Source organism: Capricornis sumatraensis, chromosome 14, assembly GCF_032405125.1.
Source record: "Capricornis sumatraensis isolate serow.1 chromosome 14, serow.2, whole genome shotgun sequence".
Taxonomy (NCBI): Eukaryota; Metazoa; Chordata; class Mammalia; order Artiodactyla; family Bovidae; genus Capricornis; species Capricornis sumatraensis.
The window spans coordinates 62,404,661-62,432,480 of record NC_091082.1 but is presented as its reverse complement, the minus strand read 5'-3'; the positions used below and the strand labels follow the sequence as shown (position 1 = coordinate 62,432,480).

Genomic DNA, 27,820 nt, shown 5'->3' with positions numbered 1-27,820 from the left:
ACAATCAAGACCTTATTCCCATTTTATAAGTATTTGTGTCAACAAAATGTGTAAAAAAATGAGTAAATTCCAGTGTTCACTTTTTTACATTTGAGGTTGCTTTAAGGTTAGTATTTTTAGTTATAACTGAGGAAAATTTATTCAGGGATTCATGATTATTTAAAAAAAAGAAATATAAACAATAATGATTAGTGAGATTACTGTTTTCCTTTTTACCACAGATGTCAGTTTTGTTTAACCTAAAATTATAAAGTACATAGTATTTTAGTATAAAATACCAGTATTCTGTTTCCAGGTGGATAATATTTCATTTAAGTAATGCCTGAAAGGTTTTCAGAGCATATTTACTCACGTTATCTTCCACATAGTATTTATCTCCTAGGATTCTGACAAGAAGAGGGATTCAGGGAAAGTACTGTTTATATTTCATATATGCAGAAAGGGAGGCCAAGAGAGATTTATACAACTTGCGGGGTAAAGCACTGATTAACACTTTGTGACCTTTATTTCAGTGATTTTTTTTTTTTTTTTGCTTTATGTCATGTTGCTTCTCACTATATTACATTGATAGTATAAATGTCATTATCCAGGTTACTTTATAGGATTCTCTTGGTGAAGCTGGTTGTACTGACGCCTCCATCAACTGACCAGTCTAATGGGGGAAGAATTTTTCCACATTTTTACATGTGATTTGACTACCTCTGTCCTAAGAGAACAGTCTACTGAGTATAAAAAATGTGATTTTAAAAAAGTTCCAAATAAATAATCCTAGTAATGCATGTTATCATGAAAACTGGATACTGTTTCCTCATTGAGGTGAAGACTGTAGCCTGGATTTCCTCCATCTAAAAACTTGAAGGCAGATCTGTGGCTGAACTCCAGATCTGATTTTAGCCTTGGGGAAACAAAGGACAAAATTCAATAGCTCAACTTTCTGAAAGGCACAGATGATTCGATGAGCTCTTTTCTGTTTCTGCATCTGTTGGCCAGGAGACCTGGATGTGATAGGGCTTCAGTTCCTCAGGAGGGATAAAATCTGGGGCATTGCTCATGAGGTCGTGCCCACGGAAGGATTTGGGGAAGGCGATGACATCTCTGATGCTTGGTGCTCCAGTGACAAGGCACATCAGTCTGTCTAACCCTGTAAAATATAAAGTTTATAACTGAGAACATAATCTAAGGTTGAGGGTGACTTAGTTTTTCTTAAAGGTTATACAAAACTTTTAAATAAGAGCCTTTAATAAGTTGCAGCTAATCATAGTTCCCTGCCCTTTTTAGGGAACTTTTGTTTGAGAGGTTCTTTTCTATCTCATTCTAGAAAAGTGCTCAGGACTAATATTCACATGTGACTGGGATTAACAGTCACAGCAATTAATGAGACCTTAGCAAGTGCTCACTGAAGGCTGAACAAAATTAGGTACTGTGCACGGGACTCCAAAAACACAGAAGGATGTCCCTGTTGTTGAGGGCCTACAATCTAGGTAAGCGTCCTAGAACCTCTCACACTCTTTTCTTGTTTGAAAAAACTAGCAATGTAAGCAACCAAGGCCATCAGAAAGGCACTGGCATATTCCTAATTTCACATAAGCTGAATACTGTGGAGCAGTACTTTTCATACTCCTATGAACGCGTCTGAGCCTCCAGGGAAGTGAGCAATATTGACTTAAGACTGTCTAGTTTTATTCTATTAAAAGACATTTTCAAATGCAAATTATCAGTTAAGTTTTATCTTTATAACTGGTTAAATATATTTTAAAAAATATATCATCAGGGAATCGCCTGGTGGTCTAGTGGTTAGGACTCCATGCTTTCATTGCTCAGACCAGGTTCAATCCCTGGTCTGGGAACTAAGATTCCACAAGCCACACAGAATGGGGAAAAAAATATCAAAATGAAAAACACCAAATTCTTTTAGAACTCTTAGGCTCACCTCATACCCTCTTTACTCCTCCACTTCCCCAACCCCACCCTTCCTCATAAGCTGAGAGCCCAAATTTGACACTTAGGCAATGGACTGAAACAAGGATTAAAAAAGGACAGATTGTTTACCTAAGGCAATTCCTCCATGAGGGGGCGCCCCATAATCTAAAGCCTGGAGCAGATGGGAGAGCAATTTCACATCTTCCTGAAATTCAAAAGATAATTTAAATACATACTAAGGGCCCACTGCTGCTGCTGCTGCTAAGTCGCTTCAGTCGTGTCTGACTCTGTGCGACCCCACTAGGTGCCACAATAATACAATTAGTTGCTAAAGGGAAAATAAAAGTTAAATTAAAAAAGTACTTTTAGAGGCCTACAGTTTAGCAAGAGAATATGACAAGTCAGGGGTACTACAACATGCAGAGAAATGCCTGGGGCTCAGTAAATGCAGCTATTATGCTGATAATGCAGACAGAGTAAGACCAATTAAAGACGTGGGATGTGGCCTCAGAAAAAGAGGGTGAAAAGGAGGACCTGGTCCTGTCACATGGGCTAAGAGGCAAGGTTTTCAGGAAGGCAACAGTGCAGATGCTGCCAGAAGATAAGACAGCTTGTGGGCCAACAACAGGCTGCTGGATCTGATGACCATGGGCAAGATAACTTTTATGGGCAATGCCTGTGGAAATGTTGCAACTGTGTCTGAAATGGTTCCCCAACCAGACTACAGATCACAATCAAGTCGGGGAGACTTTAAGGAACAAATGCCCAACTCTCACATCTAGAGCTTTTTTATCTTAATTGGTCTGCTGAGGAAAAGTGAGTGGTTTTCTTGTTTTGTTTTTAATGCTTTAGAAGTGATTCTGTTCTAATGTGCAGAAGGGCTGAGAGACACTGGTGTGTATGAAGAGAAGTTCAAGCAATGTATTCTCACTGACATTTTGAGAAGCTTGAAAGGAATAAAGCAAAAAAGAAGCTGGGAAACTGGTGGTTAGGGATTTTGACTTAAGAGGAGAAAAGTTAAGGGAGTTTGTAACATTTTTAAAGCTAGAGTGTTCTGAGTTCTCCAATGCTGTTCTCAGAGATAAAGTTCCTCAATCCCAAATAACCCACTCCACAAAGTGATCTTTTAGGATCAGACTCTCTTGGACCTCCTGGACCAAAGATTTCCAAGGATTTCTTGGGCCTCCTGAAATCCATCCTAGCCTCCTGAAGAGTCATCAACAAACCACAGATTCTTAGGCTTGCATCTACATAGACTCTTCTGAAATTTCTGATTAACCCACTCTCCGTCATTATCATTAAAATCTACCCCATCTCATATACTAAGTGACATAAAATTCTTTCAAATCGCTTTCCTTTTCTCTAGCAGTATCAATATTTTCAGGACTTCCCTGGTGGTCCAGTGGTTAAGATTCTGTACTTCCACTGTAGGGAGCATGGGTTCAATCCCTGGTTGCAGAACTAAGATCTTGCATGCCCTGTGGTGTGGCCAAAACTGCACCCCCCCAAACAACACAATTTTCAGCCACTTCAGACCACATCCATTTTGGAGCAGTGCAGTGATTAGGAGGTTGGGAGCTTGGGTTCAAGAGCAACCCTGCCTGGTCCTGAATCCTGGCGCTGCTTGTTTCTGTGCTATGTGACTTTAGGCTAGGTTCATTAATCTGTTTATCTTTAAAATAAGTAGAATAAGGGTCTTAATTTAAAAAGTAAGTGTGAGGGAACTACCCTGGTGGTCCAGTGGTTAAGAATTTGCCTTGTAACACAGAGCATGTGGGTTCAATCTCTGGTTAGGGAATTAAGGTCCCACATGCTGCTGAGCAGCTAAGCCCTTGCACCACAACTACTGAGCCCATGTGTTCCAGAGCCCGTGCCGTAACTATAGAGTCCACAACTAAGGTCTGACACAAAAGAAATAACTGTGAGGATTAAATGTGTCCATGCATATAAGGTACTTAAACAGTGCCTGACATATAGCAGTCACTAAAAAATACCCATTATTTTCATTTATTTTTCAAAGTCTAACACTAAATGTAGAGAAATAAGCTAACACTATTCTGTAGCTAGCGAATCCTCCATTCATAACAAATTTTAACAAAACAGACAAATATTAGGGTTTTAGAAAAAGCCCAGGTGAGAAGATGATGTTACCTTTAGTACTGTGGCCAGGATGTAATGCTGAATCTCTGAATTATGAATTCGGATAGAACCACCTCCTATCTCATTGCCGTTTAAAACCAAGTCATAGTGTTGGCTACGGACCTAGAAGATTCAAAGAGCCTTTGTGTTACAGAAAAATCTCTGCTTTTCTGTTCCGTAGGTTAGTTAATTAGGGACAATGGCTCAAATCTGACAATTTCTTCTGGGGCTTCTGGAACTGGGTCAGACCATGAAACCTGAAGTTCTCTGCCTTGCTTCCGTATTTCCTTTTAATTTGGAAGTATAGCTATCATACCTTGTGGGGCTCAGTGTAAAGAAGGTGAATGTCATTTGGATGGGGAGCAGTAAATGGGTGGTGGGCTGACTCCAGCTCTTGGGGATTTTCCTCCTTGGGAAGGAAGAGGGGGAAATCCACCACCCAAAGGAAAGAGAACAGCGCTGGGTCACGAAGCACCACTCCTCTTGCTTCTAGAAGGTCAGCACACTCCAGTCGTAATTTTCCCATCAAAGAGCACTGCAAACAGAAGATACAAACGTTAACTGCTGTGACAGAACAGGCAGCAAATGACACATGTGGATTCTAAAGCCAGGCCTTTCTCTCAGAAGTAAAAGTCGCTCAGTTGTGTCCGACTCTTTGTGACCCCATGGCCTATTCAGTCCATGAAATTCTCCAGGCCCAAATACTGGAGTGGGTATCCCTTCCCTTCTCCAGGGTATCTTGCTAAGCCAGGGATCAAACCCAGGTCTCCTGCATTGCAGGCAGATTCTTTACCAGCTGAGCCACAAGGGAAGCCTAAGAATACTGGAGTGCGTAGCCTTTCCCTTCTCTAGGGCATCTTCCTGACCCAGGAATCGAACTGGCATCTCCTGCATTGCAGGCAGATTCTTTACCAATTGAGCTATCCAATCTACAGATTTACAATTTACAATTTACTGTCTGCCTCTCAGGAGAGAAGGATCTGAGGATGATCTGCGACATTGCTGAGGATGATGGCCACACTCAGCAGATTCGGTGAGTATTTGCTAACACAGTGACTTCAGAACACAGGTACCAGAGCTTGATTAACATGGGTCTGTATCTCAGTTTGGCTACTGACTAACTCCTGTGCACCTTTTCCCATAGTAAAATGGAGATAAAATATCTACTGTAAAGACTGTTGTGAAGATCAAGTCAGATAAGCTCTGTAATGTGAACCAGCCATTATGATGAGTATTTCCTTTACTGAAGGATTGTGGGGAGGAGCTGATGAGAGGCTGTATACACTTAACATTCAATAAATGTTGGCCATTATTAGAGAGGCAGTATGGGTTAGAGGTTACATTAAGAGTGTGACTTCTGGAACCAGACTTGGTGGGTTAGAACTCAGGGTCCTCCACCTCCTAGCTGTGTGAGTGTGAACAAATTCTTAACCTCTGTGCCTCAATTTTCTTGTTGTTGTGTAGTTGCTTAGTCGTGTCCAACTCTTGCAACCCCATGGACTGTAGCCTGCCGGCTCCTCTGTCCATGAGATTCTCCAGGCAAAAATACTGGAGTAGTGTATATCTACGACTGATTCATGCTGATGTTTGGCAGAAAACAACAAAATTCTCTAAAGCAATTATCCTTCAATTAAAAAAAAAAAAATACTGGAGTGGGTTGCCATTTCTTTCTCCACTTAAAGCTTTCTTTTTTTTTCCCCACACAACATGTATAATTCCCTGGCTAGGAATCAAATCCATGGCCCCTGCAGTGGAAGCACAGTCTTAACCACCTAGACCACTGGAGAAGTCCAGGTGTTCTGTCTTTAAAATGGTAACAGTATCAGCACTTCTCTCAATAGGGTTGGCATGAGGATTAACTGAGTTAATATATACACTAAGTACTTTGAACAGTGCTAGGCAAGCAGAGCGAGCTAACTGTGAGAAGTGCTAACTATGACAGGCAGGGCACTCCTGAGAAAGAGCAGTTAGAATAGGAGACACGTTTGCATACATGCATACGTGTCACTCTGTAGCCTATTCTATCTGACACTTAGATATATCCACACAGGGCACCTTCACTGTGACATATTCAGAATGCTAATGTTATTCCACATAAATCAGGTTTCCAGCGTTCTCTCGAGGAAGTCCCAGCAGGAATCAGAGCAATATCGTTCCTGAGAGGAGAACATGAGCAGTTTTCAGTTCCTATCAGGGAAAAATTTAATAGCCAAATGAATCAGTGGTAGGATTTTTAATACAAAATTCCAAATTCTTTTTTAAGAAATGCATTGAAACGTTGTAAAACAATCATCAATCAACTAAAGTAAGTATTAAAAAAAAAGGCACTGACAATAAAATCTGTAATTAACTGGTGAATCCCTTAGCAAATTTAACAGTACTGGCTCATGGCTGATATTCAAAAATAATGTTCATAAATGAATGAATTTAAAAAATGACTGTAGTTTCAAAAAAAGTTGTAATTAAATAACTTTCTTCACTCTTATTGCAGGGAAAGGGAAGGGTGGTAGATTAACTTAGGCTTGTAGCTGAACCCTGAAACTATTCCTTTGGAAGAAATAATGATAGAGAAGCACAGTACAAATATAAATTAGTAGAATAAACTTGATAAAGTACAAATTAGGCACTATAAAAATATACTATAGTGCAAGGATGACTTTTTAATCATGCTTGACATTTACTGTATATTTAGTATGTTTTCTTTCTTTTTCGTGGCTGTGCCATGTGTCATCTGGGATCTTAGTTCTCCAACCAGGAACTGAAACTGGTTCCCACGGGGTGGAAGCACATAGTCCTAACCATGGGGCCACCAGAGAATTCCCTACAGTATATTTTCTTTTTAAGTATTTTTTTTTTTTTTTTGGCTGCACGGGACATGGGATATTAGTTCTTTGATGAGGGACGGAACCCACACCCACTACATGCATAGAGTCTTAACCACTAGCCCATTATGGAAGTCCCCTCATCCACAGTATATTTTCAATATTCATGTTTGAGTTTTATACCACACTTTACAATTGCATTCATCTCACATGCTAGTAAAGTAATGCTCAAAATTCTCCAAGCCAGACTTCAGCAGTACGTGAACCGTGAACTTCCAGATGTTCAAGCTGGTTTTAGAAAAGGCAGAGGAACCAGAGATCAAATTACCAACATCTGCTGGATCATGGAAAAAGCAAGAGAGTTCCAGAAAAACATCTATTTCTGCTTTGTTGACTATGCCAAAGCCTTTGACTATGTGGATCACAATAAACTGTGGAAAATACCGAAAGAGATGGGAATATCAGACCACCTGACCAGCCTCTTGAGAAATCTGTATGCAGGTCAGGAAGCAACAGTTAGAACTGGACATGAACAACAGACTGGTTTCAAATAGGAAAAGGAGTATGTCAAGGCTGTATATTGTCACCCTGTTTATTTAACTTATATGCAGAGTACATCATGAGAAATGCTGGACTGGAAGAAACACAAGCTGGAATCAAGACTGCCGGGAGAAATATCAATAACCTCAGATATGCAGATGACACCACCCTTATGGCAGAAAGTGAAGAGGAACTAAAAAGCCTCTTGATGAAAGTGAAAGTGGAGAGTGAAAAAGTTGGCTTAAAGCTCAACATTCAGAAAACAAAGATCATGGCATCTGGTCCCATCACTTCATGGGAAATAGATGGGGAAGTGTCAGACTTTATTTTTGGGGGCTCCAAAATCACTGCAGATGGTGATTGCAGCCATGAAATTAAAAGACACTTACTCCTTGGAAGAAAAGTTATGACCAACCTAGATAGCATATTCAAAAGCAGAGACATTACTTTGCTGACTAAGGTCCGTCTAGTCAAGGCTATGGTTTTTCCTGTGGTCATGTATGGATGTAAGAGTTGGACTGTGAAGAAGGCTGAGCACCGAAGAACTGATGCTTTTGAACTGTGGTGTTGGAGAAGACTCTTGAGAGTCCCTTGGACTGCAAGGAGATCCAACCAACCCATTCTGAAGGAGGTCAGCCCTGGGATTTCATTTTTTTTTTTTTTCCTGGGATTTCTCTGGAAGGAGTGATGCTAAAGCTGAAACTTCAGGACTTTGTCCACCTCATGCGAAGAGTTGACTCTTTGGAAAAGACTCTGATGCTGGGAGGGATTGGGGGCAGGAGGAGAAGGGGACAACAGAGGATGAGATGGCTGGATGGCATTACTGACTCGATGGACGTGAGTCTGAGTGAACTCTGGGAGTTGGTGATGGACACGGAGGCCTGGTGTGCTGTGATTCATGGGGTCGCAAAGAGTCAGACACGACTGAGCAACTGAACTGAACTGAACTTGTATATTTTACAATGAAGGCACAATACAGTCCATAGGGTTACAGAGTTGGACACAACTGAAGCAACTTAGCATGCACACACAAACCACATTTTGTATGTTTTACAGTGATCTCTAAAGTTAAATCCACTGTTCCATACATCTCCTGAAGAATGGTGATTTAGCCAGTGTGTGGTAGCGTGTACCACCTCCAGTTGCTGCCCCTGAGGAAAAAGGATTCTGTTTCAGCTAAGTAGGACCAGCAGTGTCTGCCAGCCCAGCAGCCCTTCAGCAGTCTGATCCGTCCCTCCACATTTTCAGAAATGCATTCTGTACAAAAGTTTGGGACTACCAACTGTTCTTAATCTGCTAAACTTCAAAATTGAAAAATATTTTCCACAGTTGTACAATGAGTACTAATAGCCCTCTCTCCACCTAAGTGGCTTTCCTAATTGGAGCCAGATATAATCCGTGAGAGCAATGCCAATGGAGGCTGGCAGCTGATGCAAAAACTACAGTTTTTACATAATGCATTATAAAATGCCAAAAGACATTTTTTAATATAAAAACTGGCCTTCTCTACTGGCGCACTGGATAAGAATCCACGTACCAATGCAGGGGACACATGGAACTTTATCAATAAGACCAGAATCCTGGTCTGGGAAGATTCCACATGCCATGGAGCAACTAAGCCTGTGCACAACAACTACTGAGCCTGAGCTCTCCAGACTGCGAGCAGCAAGAACCAAGCCCGAGTGCTGCCATTACTGAAGACTGCATGCCCCGACTGTATGCTCCACAAAAGGAGAACCCTGTGCAATGAGAAGCCCCTGCTGGCCTCAACTAGAGAAAAGCTCATGAAGCAACGAAGACCCAGTGCAGCTAAAAATCAATAAAATTTTAAAATATATATATATATAAAACCATGCAGAGCAGCTCCATTTTATGAAATTAACAGTCAATTTCAAATATGTACTATACACACAGGAGAAGAGAGGCATCATCAACACCAACAGCACAGAAACCTGGAGGTAATTTTTCTTACTGCTTTCTTGTGCTCTCCGGCAGTGAGCAGGACCACATCCTCCTCTTGGGTCTCCAACAGTTTGACGAGTCCCAAGCCTTGCTCCTCCATTATGAACTTAGCAACTGGAGAATTCCAGGTTTCATTGGTTTTCAGGAATATAGGTAAGACTTCCTGATAAAGAAAAAGACTTATGGTTTTTAAAAAGCAGGGGTGATTTATTTTTCCTCTAGTACAAAGATTTCTTGTCTCCAAAAGAAAAAGAAGAGATTATCTTGAGATTATCTCTATTTCCTCCCTGATACTAAAGGAATCTAAAAAGTAATCTCACCAAAATGAAAAACAACAACAACAAAAACAAACAAACAAACAAAAAAAAACAAAAAAAGGGAAGAAGGGTGGGAAGGGATGCTAGCAAATAAGAGATTTGTGAAAATTTTTGGCAGGTTGCATGTGAGTGAAATAGGAATGACCAAAGAAGCAAGATGAAGGAAGCTCTAGCCTAGAGAACAGTGGAGCAGCTTCAGCACAAGAAGGAACTGATAGGGCCTAACACGTGGATACACCCCTATCTTCATCCCATACAAGGAACAAGCTCATTTCTGTCCCCTGCCCACCCCATCCCCATCCTCCAGTGAACAAACAATTAAGGGAAACTGTCGTTTGTTCTTGCTCCCCTCTATTGCAGCAGGGGCCACAGTAAAGACTTGCCTGAATTTTTTTTTTTTTAAAAAAGAAGGAAGTGATCTCACCCTGCAAAATTCTGAGGCACAGGGCTTCTGGAAAACAGGCAACCATCTTGCTGCTCACTCAAAAGTAAACCTAACCATTTACAAAGGGCCCTTTAAGCAGCTTTTGAAATACCTCATTCTTAAATATGTATAACTAATAATCACTACACATTGAATAAGCTATAGCATTAAAAAAAAAAAAGACCCCTAGAGGAAAGAGATAATTTAGGGACCAAAAAAACTCGAATCTTCAAAGGTATTAAAAAAGATACTTTATCAATAAAACCAGAATAAAATGCAAAGAAGCAAGCAAGAACTAGTAGTATATAAAAATATGACTACTTAAATTTCAACAGGAGAGCTGAAGAAATCTTCCTGAAAGAATGAAAAGACAAAATGATGGAAAGGACATGAAAACAAGAGACATGCAAGTTACAAAAAGAGGTCCAACACACAAGTAAAGAAGAAATTAAGCTTCATATTTAAAAGGCCCCTCAAGTGTGCAACACATAGAATGTTACTTCCATGTCTTGGTTATCGTAAATAGTGCTGCTATGATCACTGGGGTGCATGTATCTTTTCAAACTAGAGTTTTCCTCTTTTCTAGATATATGCCAGGAGTGTGATTGCTAGAGCAAATAGTTAACTCTATTTTTAGTTTTTTAAGGAAAAAAACTCCATACTGTTCTACATATTGGCTGCATCAATTTACATTCCCACCAACAGTGTAGGAAAGTTCCCTCTTCTTCACATCTTCTCTGGCTTTTATTATTTACATAGACTTTCTGATGATGGCCATTCTGACTGGTGTGAGGTGATAATCTCATTGTAGTTTTGGTCTGCATTTCTCTAATAATTGGTCATCTGTATGTCTTCTTTGGAGAAATGTCTACTTAAGTCTTCTGCCCAGTTTTTGATTGCGTTCTTTGGTTTTTTGATATTCAGTTGTATGAGCTGTTTGTAAATTTGGAAAATATGCTCTTTGTGGTCACATCATTTGCAAATATTTTTTCCCAGTCCATAGGTTTCCTTTTTGTTTTGTTTATGATTTCCTTTACTGAACTAAAGCTTGTAAATGTGGCTAGGTCCCATTTGCTTGTTTTTACTTTTATTTCTTTTGCCTTGGGAGGCTGATCCAACAAAGAACTGCTACAGTTTATGTCAGAGAAAGTTTTGCCTATGTTCTCTTCTAGGCGTTTAAAGGTGTCATGTCTTATATTTTAAACATTCAAGCCATTTTGAGTTTACTTTTGTTTATGGTGTGACAGTATGTTTGAAGTGTGTTTTTACATGTGGCTGTCCAGCTTTCCCAATACCACTTGCTGAAGAGACTGTCTGGGTAGGCCATTTTCAATCGACAACTACAGAGTTTATACAGTTATGATCAGTGAATATATAATTCTGTATCTCCTTTCCTTACAGATCATTACAGTCTGAACATTTCCCCTACGTTACAAATTTCAAAAAGGAACTTTAATATTTATTTCCTTAATTCTTCCTTAATTAAACCACACCCATATGATTTCATTTTATTCCTGTAAATAATACCGAGAGGGTAACAGGCAGGAAGTCCAGGGGTCTCCAACAAATGTCAGACATTTTTATCTCTCTCAAGTGGCAGGAGGAGAAAAACTAGCAATATTTAAAAGAAGGTTCTCATAAAATACTGTGTTGCCATAATAACACCTGTTTCACCTGAAGTTAACTATTCTCAAACCTTGAGATAACCAATGCATTTTTCTTATGGAAATAATTGTCTTAAGCTATGTTAATGTGCTATGCATTTACCCCAAATTCTGTCTTCAAGTCGGTCCCACCTCATGGCTCAGGACCTTCTTGACAAACCAGTATGTTATACTCAGATATGGTTCCCCTAATCTATGTAAACAAAACTATTTGTATAGTAATCTGTCCTTCTACAAGATTCAAGTTAATCATTTTATGGCCCAAGATGAACCACTTGGTGCCAAAATTATCCCAAAATGCATCTTATGGGTGAGGGGCCTGGTGCCATTCTGAGTTTTAAGACATTCCTTTCTTTCCTAGTGACTATATAACATCCAGCTGAAGACTAGCAGCGGGGTACTCTTTCTGCCCCCTTCTGATGCCTATGTCAGAAGCTTTCTCTATCTCCTTTATACTTTAACAAAACTTTATTACACAAATGCTCTGAGCGATCAAGCCTCATCTCTGGCCCCGGACTGAATTCTTTTCCTCTGGGGGCCAAGAATCCCGGCATCTTTTCGTTCAACAACAACCTTCAGTACTGTCTGTAAGTGTCCTCATATCCAAGATCCTTCCTTTAAGGTATAGAAAATTACTGACTCAAAGAGCATGACTATTTTTAAAGTTACTGGGTCCAAAATGATTGAGGCAATTCACACTTCCAGTGACAGTGTAAGAATGCCCATTTCTGGCTCCTTTTCCTCCAGATTTTAGTGTTACTGTTCACCAAGCCAAGAACACAAAGTATATCTAAGGACAGGCATATTCAGAATTTAAAAAAAGGGTATGGGAAGAATAATGAATATTGGCTTTCTTTCACACTAACCATGCTTCATTTAAACCTTGGGCTTTATTTAATCTTCCCAACTGCATTAAAGTACTATTATTTATTTTAAAAGGCTATAGTTGAAATTTGCATTCTGATTAATGGTAAATTCAACTAAGTTGGAGTCTTGGAGTTATACCTAGGGGTAAAATTAACTTTCAAAAGAAAAAGAAGAAAAGTAGAAGACTGATCTGAAATAACAAAACTCTCAAGACTAATGATAGCATAAGAGTACAAGCAATTAATAGTTTAAAATATTGAATCCCTAAAAGAAAGGAAAAAACATGTTCCTTACCTCATTAAAATGGTCAGCTGCAAATTTTCTAATGGACTCAATGTCCTTCCTTTTGAAGTATTTCTGATGAAAGAAAAAGTAAATTCATCAATATGACAGCTTCACAAACATGTCTATGAAATGGGAAAGAAATATATTTTGTATCTTTCCACTATAATAATAAGATTCAATAAAGATTTAATTTATATTGTCAAATGACAAAACTTTAATGCTTGTTTCAGGGTGTATTCTTTCTAATTCAGCAGGTCTCAATGGAAACAGCTGTGAATGTATTCCACAGAAGACTGTGCATACATAATATGTTAAAAATGTATCTTTACAACTGAATTGTGAAAGATCAACAAAATCAATAAGAAGGCTTGGAATTTGATTATTTCAGGTCACTTAAAATTCTTTTATCTTATTTCTTTAAATTATCCTGGTGTGTTTCTAAGTGAGACTCTATGGCCGTCATCATCACTAATACTCATGGAGCTCAGGTACGGGAGATATAAAGAGGCTTACATGGCTCCTGACCCTGTAGCCTACATGCAGTTCATGACCCTTCTCATCTACCTGGGAAAGAATGGATATACTCAAATTGGGATAAATAATATCAAGCAATATATGTTACACTGAGGTTACCTGAACACATTCAATATATCTGGACTAGAGTATGGGCACCAAATTACTTTCCACTGAACATATGAAGTGAATAAAAAGTAATGGTACTGAATTCTTATACCAATATACTAATATGTTTATATATCCAACTGAGTAGTCTATCAAAATAGTCATTGTATTCAAAATACATTTGGAATTCCTCTTCCTAAATTATTTCCAAAGCAGATGTGCTAACTACAGAAAAAAGACATGTCCCGTTACTAAAGAGCCCATGCTTACTCAACCCAACAATTCTCCTACTCTCATCTCCACTCCTATTGGTTTTCATAGCTCCACCTCCTTTCTCTTCCCCTGTTATTAATACAATAGAGCCCAGAACCTCAGAAAACCCGAACCAACAAGCAATGGCTATGCTAAAACTGATACAGAACTGGGAGCCTTTGGACAGAGGCTGAAAGCAGAAAAATAATCCCAAAGGAAGTACAGGAGAACTTTACAGCATTAAAAAGAAAAATAAAAGCACTAGATCTTGAGAGTGTAAACTCAAATTCATAAGGTTTTATCATTCTCTCCTTATAGTTCTAGAGACACTCAGTTCAGCTCAGTCGCACAGTCGTGTCCGACTCTTTGCAACCCCATGGACTGCAGCACGCCAGGCCTCCCTGTCCATCACCAATTCCCAGAGTTTACCCAAACTCATGTCCATTGAGTCGGTGATGCCATCCAACCATCTCATCTTCTGTCATCCCCTTCTCCTCCTGCCCTCAACCTTTCCTAGCATCAGGGTCTTTTCAAATGAGTCAACTCTTCGCACGAGGTGGCTCAAGTATTAGAGTTTCAGCTTCAACATCAGTCCATCCAGTGAACACCCAGGACTGATCTCCTTTAGGATGGACTGGTTGGATCTCCTTGCAGTCCAAGGGACTCTCAAGAGTCTTCTCCAACACCACAGTTCAAAAGCATCAATTCTTCGGCGCTCAGCTTTCTTTATCGTCCAACTCTTACATCCATACATGATTACTGGAAAAACCATAGTTTTGACTAGCTGGACCTTTGTTGGCAAAGTAATGTCTCTGCTTTTTAATATGCTATCCAGGTTGGTCATAACTTTCCTTCCAAGGAGTAACTGTCTTTTAATTTCATGGCTGCAGTCACCATCTGCAGTGATTTTGGAGCCCAGAAAAATAAAGTCAGCCACTGTTTCCACTGTTTCCCCATCTATTTGCCATGAAGTGATGGGACCGATGCCATGATCTTAGTTTTTCTGAATGTTGAGCTTTAAGCCAACTGTTTCTTTCACTCTCCACTTTCACTTCCATCAAGAGGCTCTTTAGTTCTTCTTCACTTTCTGCCATATGGGTGCTGTCATCTGCAAATCTGAGGTTATTGATATTTCTCCTGGCAATCTTGATTCCAGCTTGTGCTTCATCCAGCCCAGCATTTCTCATGATGTACTCTGCATATAAGTTAAATAAGCAGGGTGACAATATACAGCCTTAATGTACTCCTTTTCCTATTTGAAACCAGTCTGTTGTTCCATGTCCAGTTCTAACTGTTGCTTTCTGACCTGCATACAGGTTTCTCAAGAGGCAGGTCAGGTGGTCTGGTATTCCCATCTCTTAAAGAATTTTCCACAACTTATTGTGATCCACACAGTCAAAGGCTTTGGCATAATCAATAAATCAGAAATAGATGTTTTTCTGGAACTCTCTTACTTTTTCAAGGATCCAGTAGATGTTGGCAATCTGATCTCTGGTTCCTCTGCCTTTTCTAAAACCAGCTTGAACATCAGGAAGTTCACGGTTCACATATTGCTGATGCTTGGCTTGGAGAATTTTGAGCATTACTTTGCTAGTGTGTGAGATGAGTTTAATTGTGCATTAGTTTGAGCATTCTCTGGCATTGCCTTTCTTTGGAATTGGAATGAAAACAGACCTTTTCCAGTCCTGTGGCCACTGCTGAGTTTTCCAAAATTTGCTGGCATATTGAGTGCAGCACTTTCACAGCATCATCTTTTAGGATTTGAGATAGCTCAACTGGAATTCCATCACTTCCACTAGCTTTGTTCGTAGTGATGCTTCCTAAGGCCTACTTGACTTCACATTCCAGGATGTCTGGCTCTACGTGAGTGATCACACTATCCTGATTATCTGGGTCGTGAAGATCTTTTTTGTACAGTTTTGTGTATTCTTGCCATCTCTTCTTAATATCTTCTGCTTCTAGAGACACTATTAGACTCTATATGACAAATTACATTTTTATTTAAAGAGAATGTTTCTCTCTGAAGCTTAAATGTGCCAATGTTGAACATATTTACTTCCCAAATGCACATTCTAGAGAAGATATAGAATTGGCTCCACTTACTGCTCCTTTACGGATACATATGGCTTTGACAGTTCCTTGGGGTTTACTAAGGGCATCTTGGAGAAATCCAACTTCTGTGTTTCTGAACATGTCACTGATATCTACAATCTGGAAAATAGAAGAAAAGAAGGTAACTCAACGTGAGGTCATTTTTATCACAAAACCTTTTACAAACAAGATTTTAAAGAGGAGAGTTGATCTTAACATTTATAGAGCACATTCATTCAGTGTTTACTGCAGTTTGGGCACCATAAAAATGTTAACGTACTAATGTATTAGTAATAGTTCATTTATCTGTACAACAAGAGTATGAGGTAGGCCCTCTTATTATACCCATTTAATAAAGAGGAAACCAAGGCACAAAGCAATGACTTGCCCAAAATAACACAGCCAGTAATTAGCAGAGCCAGAATTTAACTTAGGCAGCCTAACTTAAGAAGAACCACCATTTCACATTACAAAAGAAACAAGAAGTAGTTAACCTGGCTGCTGTAAGTAGGTAGGTATAACTTTTTCTGTGTTACATTTTTTTCATTATAAGAATCAAGTGCTGCCTATTTGTGGACCAGGCAGAATTCAGTTTCTAAGGAATCTACACTGAGAACCAAGATAAATATCATCAGCATTACAGCAATGAAGAACTGTTGCTCTCTAAGAGAAAATAAAGAGGCTTCCTAAGGGAAACTGCTCTGCGAATAAACATTTCCCATGTTTGAGCTCTTTATAGACCAGAGAAAGAGAATAAATAACCCTTCCAAGTCCATTTTAGCTTAAGAAAAATTCAAGAGGAAAGAGTAAATTTTTTTTCTTTCAAGTTACCATTCATATCCATATAACTAATAACTTGTCAGTAGTAAAAACATAGCAAGAACCTTGCTCTTGAAAATGGATCTTGGAACACAGTAGATGGAGAAAAGGTATTGTAATGTTGCTGCTGCTGCTCCTGCTAAGTTGCTTCAGTCGTGTCCGACTCTTTGCAACCCCATAGACAGAAGCCCGCCAGGCTCCCCCGTCCCTGGGATTCTCCAGGCAAGAACACTGGAGTGGGTTTCCATTTCCTTCTCCAGTGCATTAAAGTGAAAAGTGAAAGTGAAGTCTCTTAGTCGTGTCTGACTCTTCGCAACCCCATGGACTGCAGCCTACCAGGCTCCTCCGCCCATGGGATTTTCCAGGCAAGTGTACTGCAGTGGATTGCCATTGCCTTCTCCGATTGTAATGTTAACATGCTATTATTCTCTCTTGCTGTAGCTGTGTAACAACAAAAGTAACAAGCTAAGGGAACAGCAAAAAATATGATATAACAGCGTAACTGGTTGTAAAGGTTAAAGTGGTTCAAAACTGACTACAGGACCATTTGGGGGCAGAGTCCTGGGAAAAGTGAAGAAAGTACCTTCATCCCAAAGCGAGTATCAGGTTTATCAGTTCCATAGCTGGCCAGTGCCTCAGCAAAAGGCATAGAAGGAAAAGGGACCACCACAGGATCTTTGTCATTGGGCCACGAATACTGGAGCAAGCCCTCAATTAGACTCTGGACACCCGTCTGGTCTACAAAGGACATCTCTATGTCAATCTGAAACCGAAACAACATATGGAAATTAACTTGAAGAGCCATCATATTAATATAGACATACACAGTTATGTATTCCTCTTGTTTCAAATTACCATTGGACTCTGTTCTTACTACGTGGGGGAGCAGGTTAAATATTGTAGGATGTCTGTTTTGTGCCAGGCACTGTGCTAATGCTCTACATACATCCAACTGTTAGTTCCCACAACTATCTCATGGCTGAAGGCTCAGAGAGGCTAAGTGACTTCTGAGTGTGTGCAGTTAAACTGTATTTGATCTTAATGTCGGTCCATCTTTAAATCTTACGGTTTTTGTGCTTCACCTACACTGGTTAATACGATATCACATAGAAACTAAATCATAATAGCTTTGTTTACACTGACTAGATCTGTTTACAGATTAAATATCAACACAAAAAATCGTTGGTTTTAGTGCACAAGAGATTTTTTTAAAGAACTTTATCATATCATGAACATTGAAACACTTTAGGGATCTGTCCTTCCTTAGTTTATGATCATATTCTTTTTTTAAATTTATTTTTAATTGAAGGATAATTGCTTTACAGAATTTTGTTGTTTTCTGTCAAACATCAACATGAGACCATATTCTTTGTAAATGGATCAAAAATTAAATAATTAATGCCTTAACTACAGGTTGGTTTAATTAAATATCTGATAGATAAAATGCAATGAGAAGAAAGTATAACATTGTTGGGCATAGCAAGGCTGAATCAATAACAGACAAATGAATATAAGTACCTGAGTAAATTCGGGCTGTCTGTCTGGTCTCGAACCTTCGTCTCGATAACATCGGGCAACCTGAAAGTATCTACAATTGGAAAACAGCATTAATTCAGTCAGGATTCTAGAAACACACACACACACTTTCCCCTAATAGTTCCTGGCAATGCAGGGTATGAAATAATAATAATAATAAAACAACATAAGAAACTGTAAAGTTCTTAATGATGCTCTAACCTAACCAGACATATGGTTGACCCATGAGAAGTTAACTACTCTGTATATTGTCTTAAAAATATACAATGGCACCTTTGGATGTTCATATATTAGACTGACACACAGGACAGTCCATGCTTCTTTATACATACTCTTTTGCTTCAGCCAAACTGAAATACCCACTGCTCCATGAATACACTTGAGCCTTCCTGGGCTATGCTGTTCCAACATTCATTTTCACCTGCTAAAATGCAGCTCTGTCCCAGAAGGCCTAGATCACAAAGTTTTTAATGATATTCCCCAAAACAATGTAATTTCCAACTACTTAATGCAACCAGTTTGCAAGTCTCAGCATACTTATTTTTGGTTTACATCACACTTGGTTTTATTATCCTGTTTTGGCTTATAGATTCATCAGCTCGAGAGCAAAACTTTTTCTTTTTTGTTTTTAACCCCTTGCCCCATCTATTAGCATAGAGCTTTGTACATGATGGACACCTAATAAATCTTTACATAATAACTACATGTTTTTAGGGTATTTTACAAGTATTTTCCAAACTCTCATACATTTTCGAACCTTCTTTTGAAAGATTAGACAATTTTGTGTTTCCTTTTCCCTCTTTTTTCTGACCACTGCTAGCATAAAGAAAGCTCACCTGTCTAGACCACCAACCATCAGAAGCTGCTTAAACTGTTGAGGACTCTGAGGGAGAGAATAAAACTTCCCAGGTTCCCTGGATGGTATAACAAACTCTTTTGCACCCTTTGAATGAGAGAGCGGGAGTGCAGAAATATTATTAAAAAAACATATCCAATAACTGGTAGAACTCAATACTTGAGTTCCTCAATGAAATCAACTAAAGAGTAAAGTTCCCACAATGACAGTTCATTTCTTACTCATCCTTCAGTCCCCAAAAGGTTTACACATAGTAGGCTTTAAATAATATTTGTACATATTAAGTATACTGTGGAAAATTCTGAAAGAGATGGGAATACCAGACCACCTGACCTGCCTCTTGAGAAACCTGTATGCAGGTCAGGAAGCAACAGTTAGAACTGGACAAGGAACAACAGACTGGTTCCAAACAGGAAAAGGAGTATGTCAAGGCTGTATATTGTCACCCTGCTTATTTAACTTATATGCAGAGTACATCATGAGAAATGCTGGGCTGGAAGAAGCACAAGCTGGAATCAAGATTGCCGGGAGAAATATCAATAACCCCAGATATGCTTTGACATAGTCAGTAAAGCAGAAATAGATGTTTTTCTGGAACTCTCTTGCTTTTTCGATGATCCAGCGGATGTTGGCAATTTGATCCCAACTTAATATTATGTTTGTTGAGATGAATGCCCAATTCTGTTACTAGTTGAAAGTTCTTTTTAAATTTGGAATCCTGTTTATTTATCTATTATTTTGGGCTGTGCTGGGTCTTTGTTGCTATGCAGTGGTTTTCTCTAGTTGCAGCAATCAGGAGCTAGTCTCCAGCTGTGGTGTGCAGGCTTCTCAAATTGCAGAGCATGGACTCAGGGTGCATAGGCTTCAGTAGGTGTGTTGCGTGGGCTCAGTAGTTGCAGCACATGGGCTTAGATGTTGTGCGGCACGTAGAATCTTTCTGGACCAGCGATAGAATCTGTGTCCCAGCACTGGCAGGCTGATTCTTAACCACTGGACCAGCAGGGAAGTCCAACTAAAAGGATTTGGGGCATCAGTTCCTATGCAAGTAATTTTTAATTGCTTTTCTAAATTTAAACTATAATTTTATAAGTCCATGGTTTGTATAAATACCAGTGTTTGGAAATGTCAGTTCTTAATGAACAAGTGATTTAGTTTTAAAGAACCAATTTATTATTGATTGGTAGCTATAAACCTCAATGGAAAGAAAATGATATAGGATTAAAAGATTCTAAAAGTACTAACCCATATTATTTTCTCAACTCTAAAAATACCTAGTTAATGTGACCATCCTAAGGCAGTAAAATAAAAGAAACAGAACTAAGGGAATATAAAAGCAAAGTGGTCTAGTTTCATAACAACAGAACATTATTAGTAGGTTGACTTAAGGAATATACATACCCCTGGAGTCCTCTTGAATAACGTTGGTGTTTCTACATCTACAAAACCTAAAAAAGAGAGAAATGTCAGAATTTAATAGATGGGAATCTACCAAATATGAATTTACCAAGTACCATCCAACAAATCTGAGGCTACCATTTAATTAGTAATTTTGACTGTAATAAGTTACCAAGCACATTAATGCTGGTTTCTACCAGTTCAAGAGGGAAGCTGAAGATTTTAATAAAATTCTATTCTGTTCATAAAGTTTGTACTCTTGTCCTGAAATAATTCTGTTGATGGATTCTTGTGTATTAAACTGTTCTGGTTTTCCTGTTCTGCTAGCATAGCAAATATAACACAAATATAGTAGAAAAAAGTCCAGGGCTGATTGAAGAGTCTACTTTCATTCACATGACATTTCTTCTTCCTCTTCTTTTTTTCTTAAATTTTATTTAATTGGCTGCCTCAGGTCTTAGTTTGGGCATGTGGGATCTAGTTTCCTGACCAGGGATCAAACCTAGGCCCCCTGCTTTGGGAGTGCAGTCTTAACACTGAATCACCAGGCAAGTCCCTCATGTGACATTTTTGAGCTCCCAATAAATGATGTACAAGCATGAGAAACAATTAAAAAAGCTTACAGATAACAATCAAAGGGCTGGTCCACCTTCAATGTGATGGGGAATATATAGCCGATGTACACAGGCACTATCACTTTGAAAAGTCTATATTTATGACCCAGTAGGGAACTAAATTGTGCTTTATGTTACTAAATTATGCTCTAGGATAAGACACAAGGAAATTACTGTTTCTTTCCTTACCATGTAGATTACAGAGATATTCCCGCATTTTCATGACCATCTGGGATCTCAGTCGCAGGTTATACTGCATTTGGACACTACGCAAATCTAAGTAGCGGTACTGCAAACGAAGAGCCTCTGTTTTCTAAACAAATTTAAAGATTTTTATGTTTAAATATGCTTCAAATGTTAAAATATTTCAAATATGTTTCAAACATTAAAAAGATATTAACTTTAGACACAGACTGAATTTTCAAAAACTTTAGCTCTATCTTTAGCTTCTGCCAGTTGTATATACACCAGCATCCTTAATTCCTACAATTTCTAGGCTTCTTACTAGTACAGGTTTTACATTTTTCAGGGAACCACACTTCACTGACAAATTTATCTACTTTTCTAAACTTGTATCCATTCATTTTTCCCCTCCTCTTTTTTTCTTTTTTGACCACACCATGTGGCTTACTGAAATCTCAGTTCCCCAACCAGGGATTGAACCTGGGCCATGGCAGTGAAAGGATTCTGGAATCCTAACCACTAGGTCACCGGGAACTCTCTATCCATTCATTTTTAAGCCTGGAGTTTGATCTTGAAAAAACAGAAAAAGTAAAGATTTCAAAGATTATTAAAAAATAAACAGCAGAGCCAAAAAGAGCCATGACTTTATCACCCGAATGGGCGAAGTGTAAGAAATGCAAGGGAACAGAGGACGACGCTACAACTGTACTAGTAGGAAGATGAGGAGGAGGTCTGCTTATTTTTTAAGATGGTAAATCCTTGCCTCCCTCTTGTGCTGACAACTTTTTTTAAAAAAAAGTCCTTTCCCCAGAATAGGTTATTTCTTTGATACTAAAATAGAAATAGAAGAACTATCTGCCACTTCTCTTTTTACAAGCTTATAGCTGGGGGGAAACTGTGTATTTCCTTTCCCCCCATAACAAGGTCAATTCTATAATTATATTGCTTTTTCTAATTAAAATATTAGGTACTGGGAACTCAAATGTAAGATAAAGTGGCCATACAATTAATTTAAAAATGTTTTATAGGTCAGTTTACAAATTAGGTATTAAACAGGTAGCTATAGATTATTTGTGACAATTGTAGATAATTGTCACAAAGCTGAAAATTAGCTGGGCTTACATATTTGGGGTTGTCTAGCTTTCTCAAAGAATATTCTAAATTAAAGTAATCATATTTGTATGATTTATAAACATTTTATCATTGTTAGAGGCTTAAACTTAACATGTGCATTGTCAGAGGCTTAAACTCAATATATGCCATTTGGCCATTCCAATGGTAGACATAAATTTCCTTTCAAAATATAAAACCATAGCAACAAAAAAACTTGAACAAAATGACACCGAAGTCTTAAAGACAACCATGTTTCCAACTGTCTGAAAAAACATTCTAGCTTAATGAAATGTTGATATTTAAGAACAGTTTACCAGGAAATTGTAAAACTAGAAGAATAATTCATGACATAGCTAAATAGAATGCTTAATTTCATAGAAAAACTTTTTCTTAAAACTCCAAAAACACTTTGCTGGTTACCAACATTTTCTAGACACTCTATTTTATTAGTAACAGAGGATGGCACCTTCATAAAGTCCTTAATTTCAAAGGGCAGCTTCTTGCAGGAATTCAGAAGTTTAGCTGTCTTAACTTTGATTTCAATCTCACCTGTTGGCATTTTCTTAAAGAGAGAGAGAAAAGACCTGTTTTAAAAATCATTCAATCAATCATGTACACAATGAATATTTATGAAACGCAAGCATTTATTTACATATGTAACATGCACGGGGTGCTAATAGTGCATAGTCTAAAACACAAACGTCTGTGTATGACTCTGACGTTCTTATGTGTCTTTGTGGCTGATGAACTCATTAACAAATGTCTTAACGTGCATATTTATTTAGGTGCTTATTTCACAGTGATGATTTTAAAATCTGTAGGTTCATCTGTAGAACCTGCAGAGCTTTAGTGCTTGATATCAAATAGATACACAGTCTCTGTTGCTTTAATGTGTTGATAGTGCAAATGTACACAGGTAAAATTTAAATAGACAGTTTCTAAATTACTAACTGGATTCTTCTGTCCTGGAGGTCGGGAAATTACTGTCCCAGACACCTGCACCACAGACTCCATGGGGGCTTCACATAAAATCTTCTTCACCGAAGCAGCAGACTACAGAGTAAGAGGGAAAAACAGTTCCAACAAACAAATGAACTTAGAACTCTGCAGCAACTAGATTATGGCTTAGAAAAATGTTAATACTCATAGCTTAATTACCATAAACACCAGGGCTGCCATTAATGACTTTATTAAAGAATTTGGTTAAAAAAAAAAGAATTTGGTAAATTGAATCCCCATTTTGACGCCATATAACCGAGCATATAAAACTATTAGTTAAGAATTAATTTTTTTTTCCTTAAGAGAAAGTAAGAAGAATGATTAATGCAAACAAGCCCCACATACTTTAAAGGCAACTGTCTCCAGGGTTAAACTTAGGGACAGTAAATCCAGGAGCAATGAAAGACTTCTTCTAGGTTAGCTATGCTCATCTCTGATACCTGAAAGATAACCCATGACTCTTTACTTAATTCAAACATTAACAGCTGAGTAAATCTTATTTTTCTCAGGCATATAAAAATTTGTAAATATTACTACATTAGAAACCAATTGGCCAAGAAGCATGGCGAGAATTCTTCATCTAATTTTAATGGTAATTATTTCTGGAGCAGGTAATACTTCACATGGCTCAAATTCAAAGGGTACAAACAGATCTACAGCGAAAAGTCTCTCTCCTATCTTTTCCCTCCACCCCTTAATTCCCCTCCTGAGTGATACTCAACGTTATGTGTCCTTTCAGGTATATTTCGTAACACACACACACACCCTTTTTAGTACAGATAATATCACTCTACATGCTCTTCTCTATCCTGTTTTCATATCTAACAATACAATTTGGATTTTTTCCCGTATTAGTATATAAAGAGCTTCTTCCAGCTTCTCCTTGCTGTGAGGATGTATGTTAATTTTTATACCAGTCTCTTATTGGGGAACATCTAAGTTATTCCCAATTTTCTTATGGGGAGGGAGGTGGGAGGGGGGTTCATGTTTGGGAACACATGTAAGAATTAAAGATTTTAAAATTTTAAAAAAAATTAAAAAAAAAAGACAGAATACAAAAAAAAAATAAATAAAATTCTTATTTCTGTGTCTCATACAAAAAAAAAACAATTCAGCAGGTGAATAATCTGGTATTATATTTGCATCATTTTGCATCTATGTTAGTCTGTTTGTAAGATAACTTTAAGATAATTGATTGGACTGGAATGAATGGTTCAAAGAATATATGCATTTATGATTTTGATATTGCCAATTGCCCTCCATAGTGCTAGTGCCAATTTGTACTTCCTCCAGGAATGTATGAGCATTTATTTTCCCAAACACTGTGTGTTGTCAATCTAATGCATCACAAATAACAATTCTGTATAATTTTTTTTTTTTTTTTTTGCCATGCTGCATGGCTTGCAAGGTCTCAGTTCTTCAACCCTGGGCCCTGGCAGTGAAAGCCTAGAATCCTAACCACTAGGCCACCAGGGAATCCCCCAATTCTGTGCAATTCAATTCACATTTTTCTGCCTATGGGTGAAGCTGGCACATTTTCATATGTCTACAGACATATAAAAAAACAGCCATTTATATTATATCTTCTTTTCTATAAATTTTATGTTCATATTCTGTATTCATATTTCTACTGGATCGCTGGTCTTAAAAAAATGTTTTTATTGATTTGTAGTAGTCTTTAGGCATTAGTCCTTGGTCTGTAACATGAATTGCACATATTTTTTCCCAGTTTGTCATCCGTCTTAATGCTGTTTACAGTAGTTTTAACAAAAACCTCAAGCTTACTGATCCAACATGCTTTGTTTCAAAGCATCAAAGAAACTTTCAGATAATAGGAGGACCCTTCTATTACCTCATCCTGGGGAATGACAACTTGAACAAGTCCATGGAAATCTCTTAGGACTAGGAAGATATTTTGCCTGATTAATGAAGAAAATGAACATATTAGGACAAAATCTCTGAGACCAAAATTTAAGCAGGCAAAACAAACTAAACAAAAAACCCATGCAATTTCTCACGTTCTTTTTTTATAATAAATACTGTGCTTCATAGCTATCTATATTCATGCAACTATCTACATAGGTTATTAAGAAAAAAACACTTTTTTCATTTGCAATATCAACTTTTATTAGCTATATGTACAGCTTACTAATACTATCCAGATGACTTATTAATAAAAAGGCAGATTTTTGAAATTAGCTTAAGTCTTTATAAGCAACTTTAACTAAATTTGGAAACTTTCCACACATTAAAATCCAAAAGTAATATTTTAGGATATTAGAGACATCTGATTGGTCATTTTTTAAAATGCAGCAATATAAAATCTTACCTTTTTCTAAATATAAGACTCAATGGACATGTGTTTGAGCAAACCCTGGGAGACAGTGAAAGATAAGGAAGTCTGGCATGTTGAAGTCCATGGGGTCGACTTAGCAACTGAACACCACCACCAAATATGAGATGCAATCTAAAATTTTCTAAAAGAGGTCTAATACTAACTGAAACCTCTACAAACCATCAAAAGGTCCCCAAATCCCAATATTTTAGCATTCAACCTACACTTCTCATATTTAGTACCAAGAAGAGGTACAGAAAAGCCTCCTCAGATTTTCATTTCAGGAGATAGAAGTCACCAAAGGTATGGGTCAAATATCTACCCAATGGGGACATATTTTTTAGGAAAGTCACACAATCTATGTGTGAGCTCTTCAATGTAAATTAATGTGCTATTCACATATGTTTTAGAAATATACAGCCAAACAACAAAAAAATGGAGTCAACATCAAGGAATCATTGTTCATATTTTTAGGCTTTTCTCTACCTAAATTTAGAATAAAATATGCTTTATTATGCTATTGAAGCTTATCAGCTTACCCAATTACTGGTCCTAGGAACTCTTCAATCTTAGTAAATCTAGGGACATTTCTGTCCTCTGGTGGATCACACTTCATTATTATACCCTTCAACAGATGTTACTGGTACTTACTGAGTGACACTATTTGAGTCTTTCAAAACAAAATAAAACTGAAAACTCAATGACTTGAGAATCCTGCAAGAGTTGCAAAGCTTTTATTCTTCTGACGTGTTAAAAATTAATAAAGGTTTGAAATTGCCTTGGGAAAACCATCATCATGTGTTCTTACACCACTTGCCTCTATCTACCTTCGGAACTGAATCCATCCACACAAGGTGACTTCTTGGCCTAAGTGAGAAGAACGCAACTCTCCACACGTGTTGGTCCGGGCAACAAAGCTACTGAGTTCTTTTAAAAAAGAGAGGGAAAAAGGGCAAGATTAAAAATATATCATTTGCAAATTTCTGAGAATAGACTCAAATCATATCATCTTTGGTATTTCATGTCAATCGATAAAATCTAAAGTTGAAGAATGTAATCAATCACTATTAAAATTGCCTGCAAATGTGTCAAAATCCAAGTGAATAACTGTCAATGTAAAATTTTGCCTCCTCTTAAGACTATAAATATTTTTGATCACTCAGCGTTTGCACTGATCTGTTAATAGTGCACATTCTTCCTCAAATAAAGTAAAAGTCCTGGAAATTACAGAAGTTTGTTGGTGCAGTAACTGGTTTTAGTATGAATCTAGAGTGAAACAGTCACTTGTACACTAGAAAACCCTATTTAAAGTATTCTAAAGTATGCAAGAATATTTTAGGCTTCTTATTTAGGCATCAACTAAATGAACAGACTATTCATGTGGTTACTCTGCTGGTCTTTTTAAACTCCAGGAGAAAAAATAAAAAAGGAAGAGGGTGAATAATGTGCTTCTACACATAAAGCTAGCCAGTCAAGACTTGCGGGGAAATGGAATGAAGCACTCTGGCTGCAGAGAACAAGAGGCAGTGCTGTTCAGAGGACAAAGTTCCATATTGCATTCACCTGGAATTCTCCTCTGTGAACTCAGTACCAGATTTCGGGAGGCAGAACTCCAGATCAACTGGGTGGTCCTTCTGGTGGGTGTGGATAATCCCCTGCACAGTCGACTTAACCAACCGAACATGTTGGAGCCGTAGGATGGTAAGACGCTCAGGAATCTCACGCTGCAGGTGTTGGATGGTGGTCAAAAGTCAGTTTAGGAACTGTAACAAATCCCTTAAAACGCCAGGAGTTCCCACTCTTTAATATTGAAGTCCTTGTCCGCTGAACATTCAAGTGCTCATGCAGGTAAACTAGATAAATCTGCAAAGTCTTTGGGGCCTTTGGGGAAGGTGAGTAGGGTAAAGATCTTTTAATACCCTTTCCCCCTTCTCAATGCATCCGTTTGCACTTCTATTAACAAAGGTAGGCCAGAAGCGACAAGCGAATGACTCCATACAGCAGCGCAAGGCGGGACACCACGACCGTGCAGAGGCAGCAAGGGGCCAGTCAGCAGGCGCACGCCC

General features: G+C 38.2%; 1 protein-coding gene across 3 annotated transcripts; it reads right to left on the bottom strand.

The window, feature by feature from the left end:
* Positions 1-435: 435 nt before the first annotated feature.
* DARS2 (aspartyl-tRNA synthetase 2, mitochondrial) lies at positions 436-27,438 on the bottom strand. Of its 3 annotated transcripts, XM_068986195.1 has the most exons (17): positions 27,318-27,438; positions 26,582-26,681; positions 25,272-25,338; positions 23,372-23,473; positions 22,887-22,982; positions 21,314-21,437; positions 20,514-20,560; positions 19,096-19,202; positions 18,242-18,311; positions 17,307-17,486; positions 15,917-16,024; positions 12,950-13,012; positions 9,394-9,546; positions 4,376-4,594; positions 4,072-4,182; positions 2,050-2,125; positions 436-1,141 (listed from the first exon to the last, which is right to left on the bottom strand). In XM_068986195.1, exons 1-17 carry the CDS (start codon positions 27,436-27,438, stop codon positions 927-929), a joined length of 1,959 nt encoding a protein of 652 aa, XP_068842296.1. In that variant the 3' UTR covers positions 436-926. The 3 variants fall into 3 exon arrangements, with proteins under 3 accessions (XP_068842296.1, XP_068842297.1, XP_068842299.1); XM_068986196.1 differs by lacking the exon at positions 9,394-9,546; XM_068986198.1 differs by lacking the exons at positions 2,050-2,125; positions 4,072-4,182 and having other exon boundaries at positions 1,085-1,141.
* Positions 27,439-27,820: the final 382 nt, after the last annotated feature.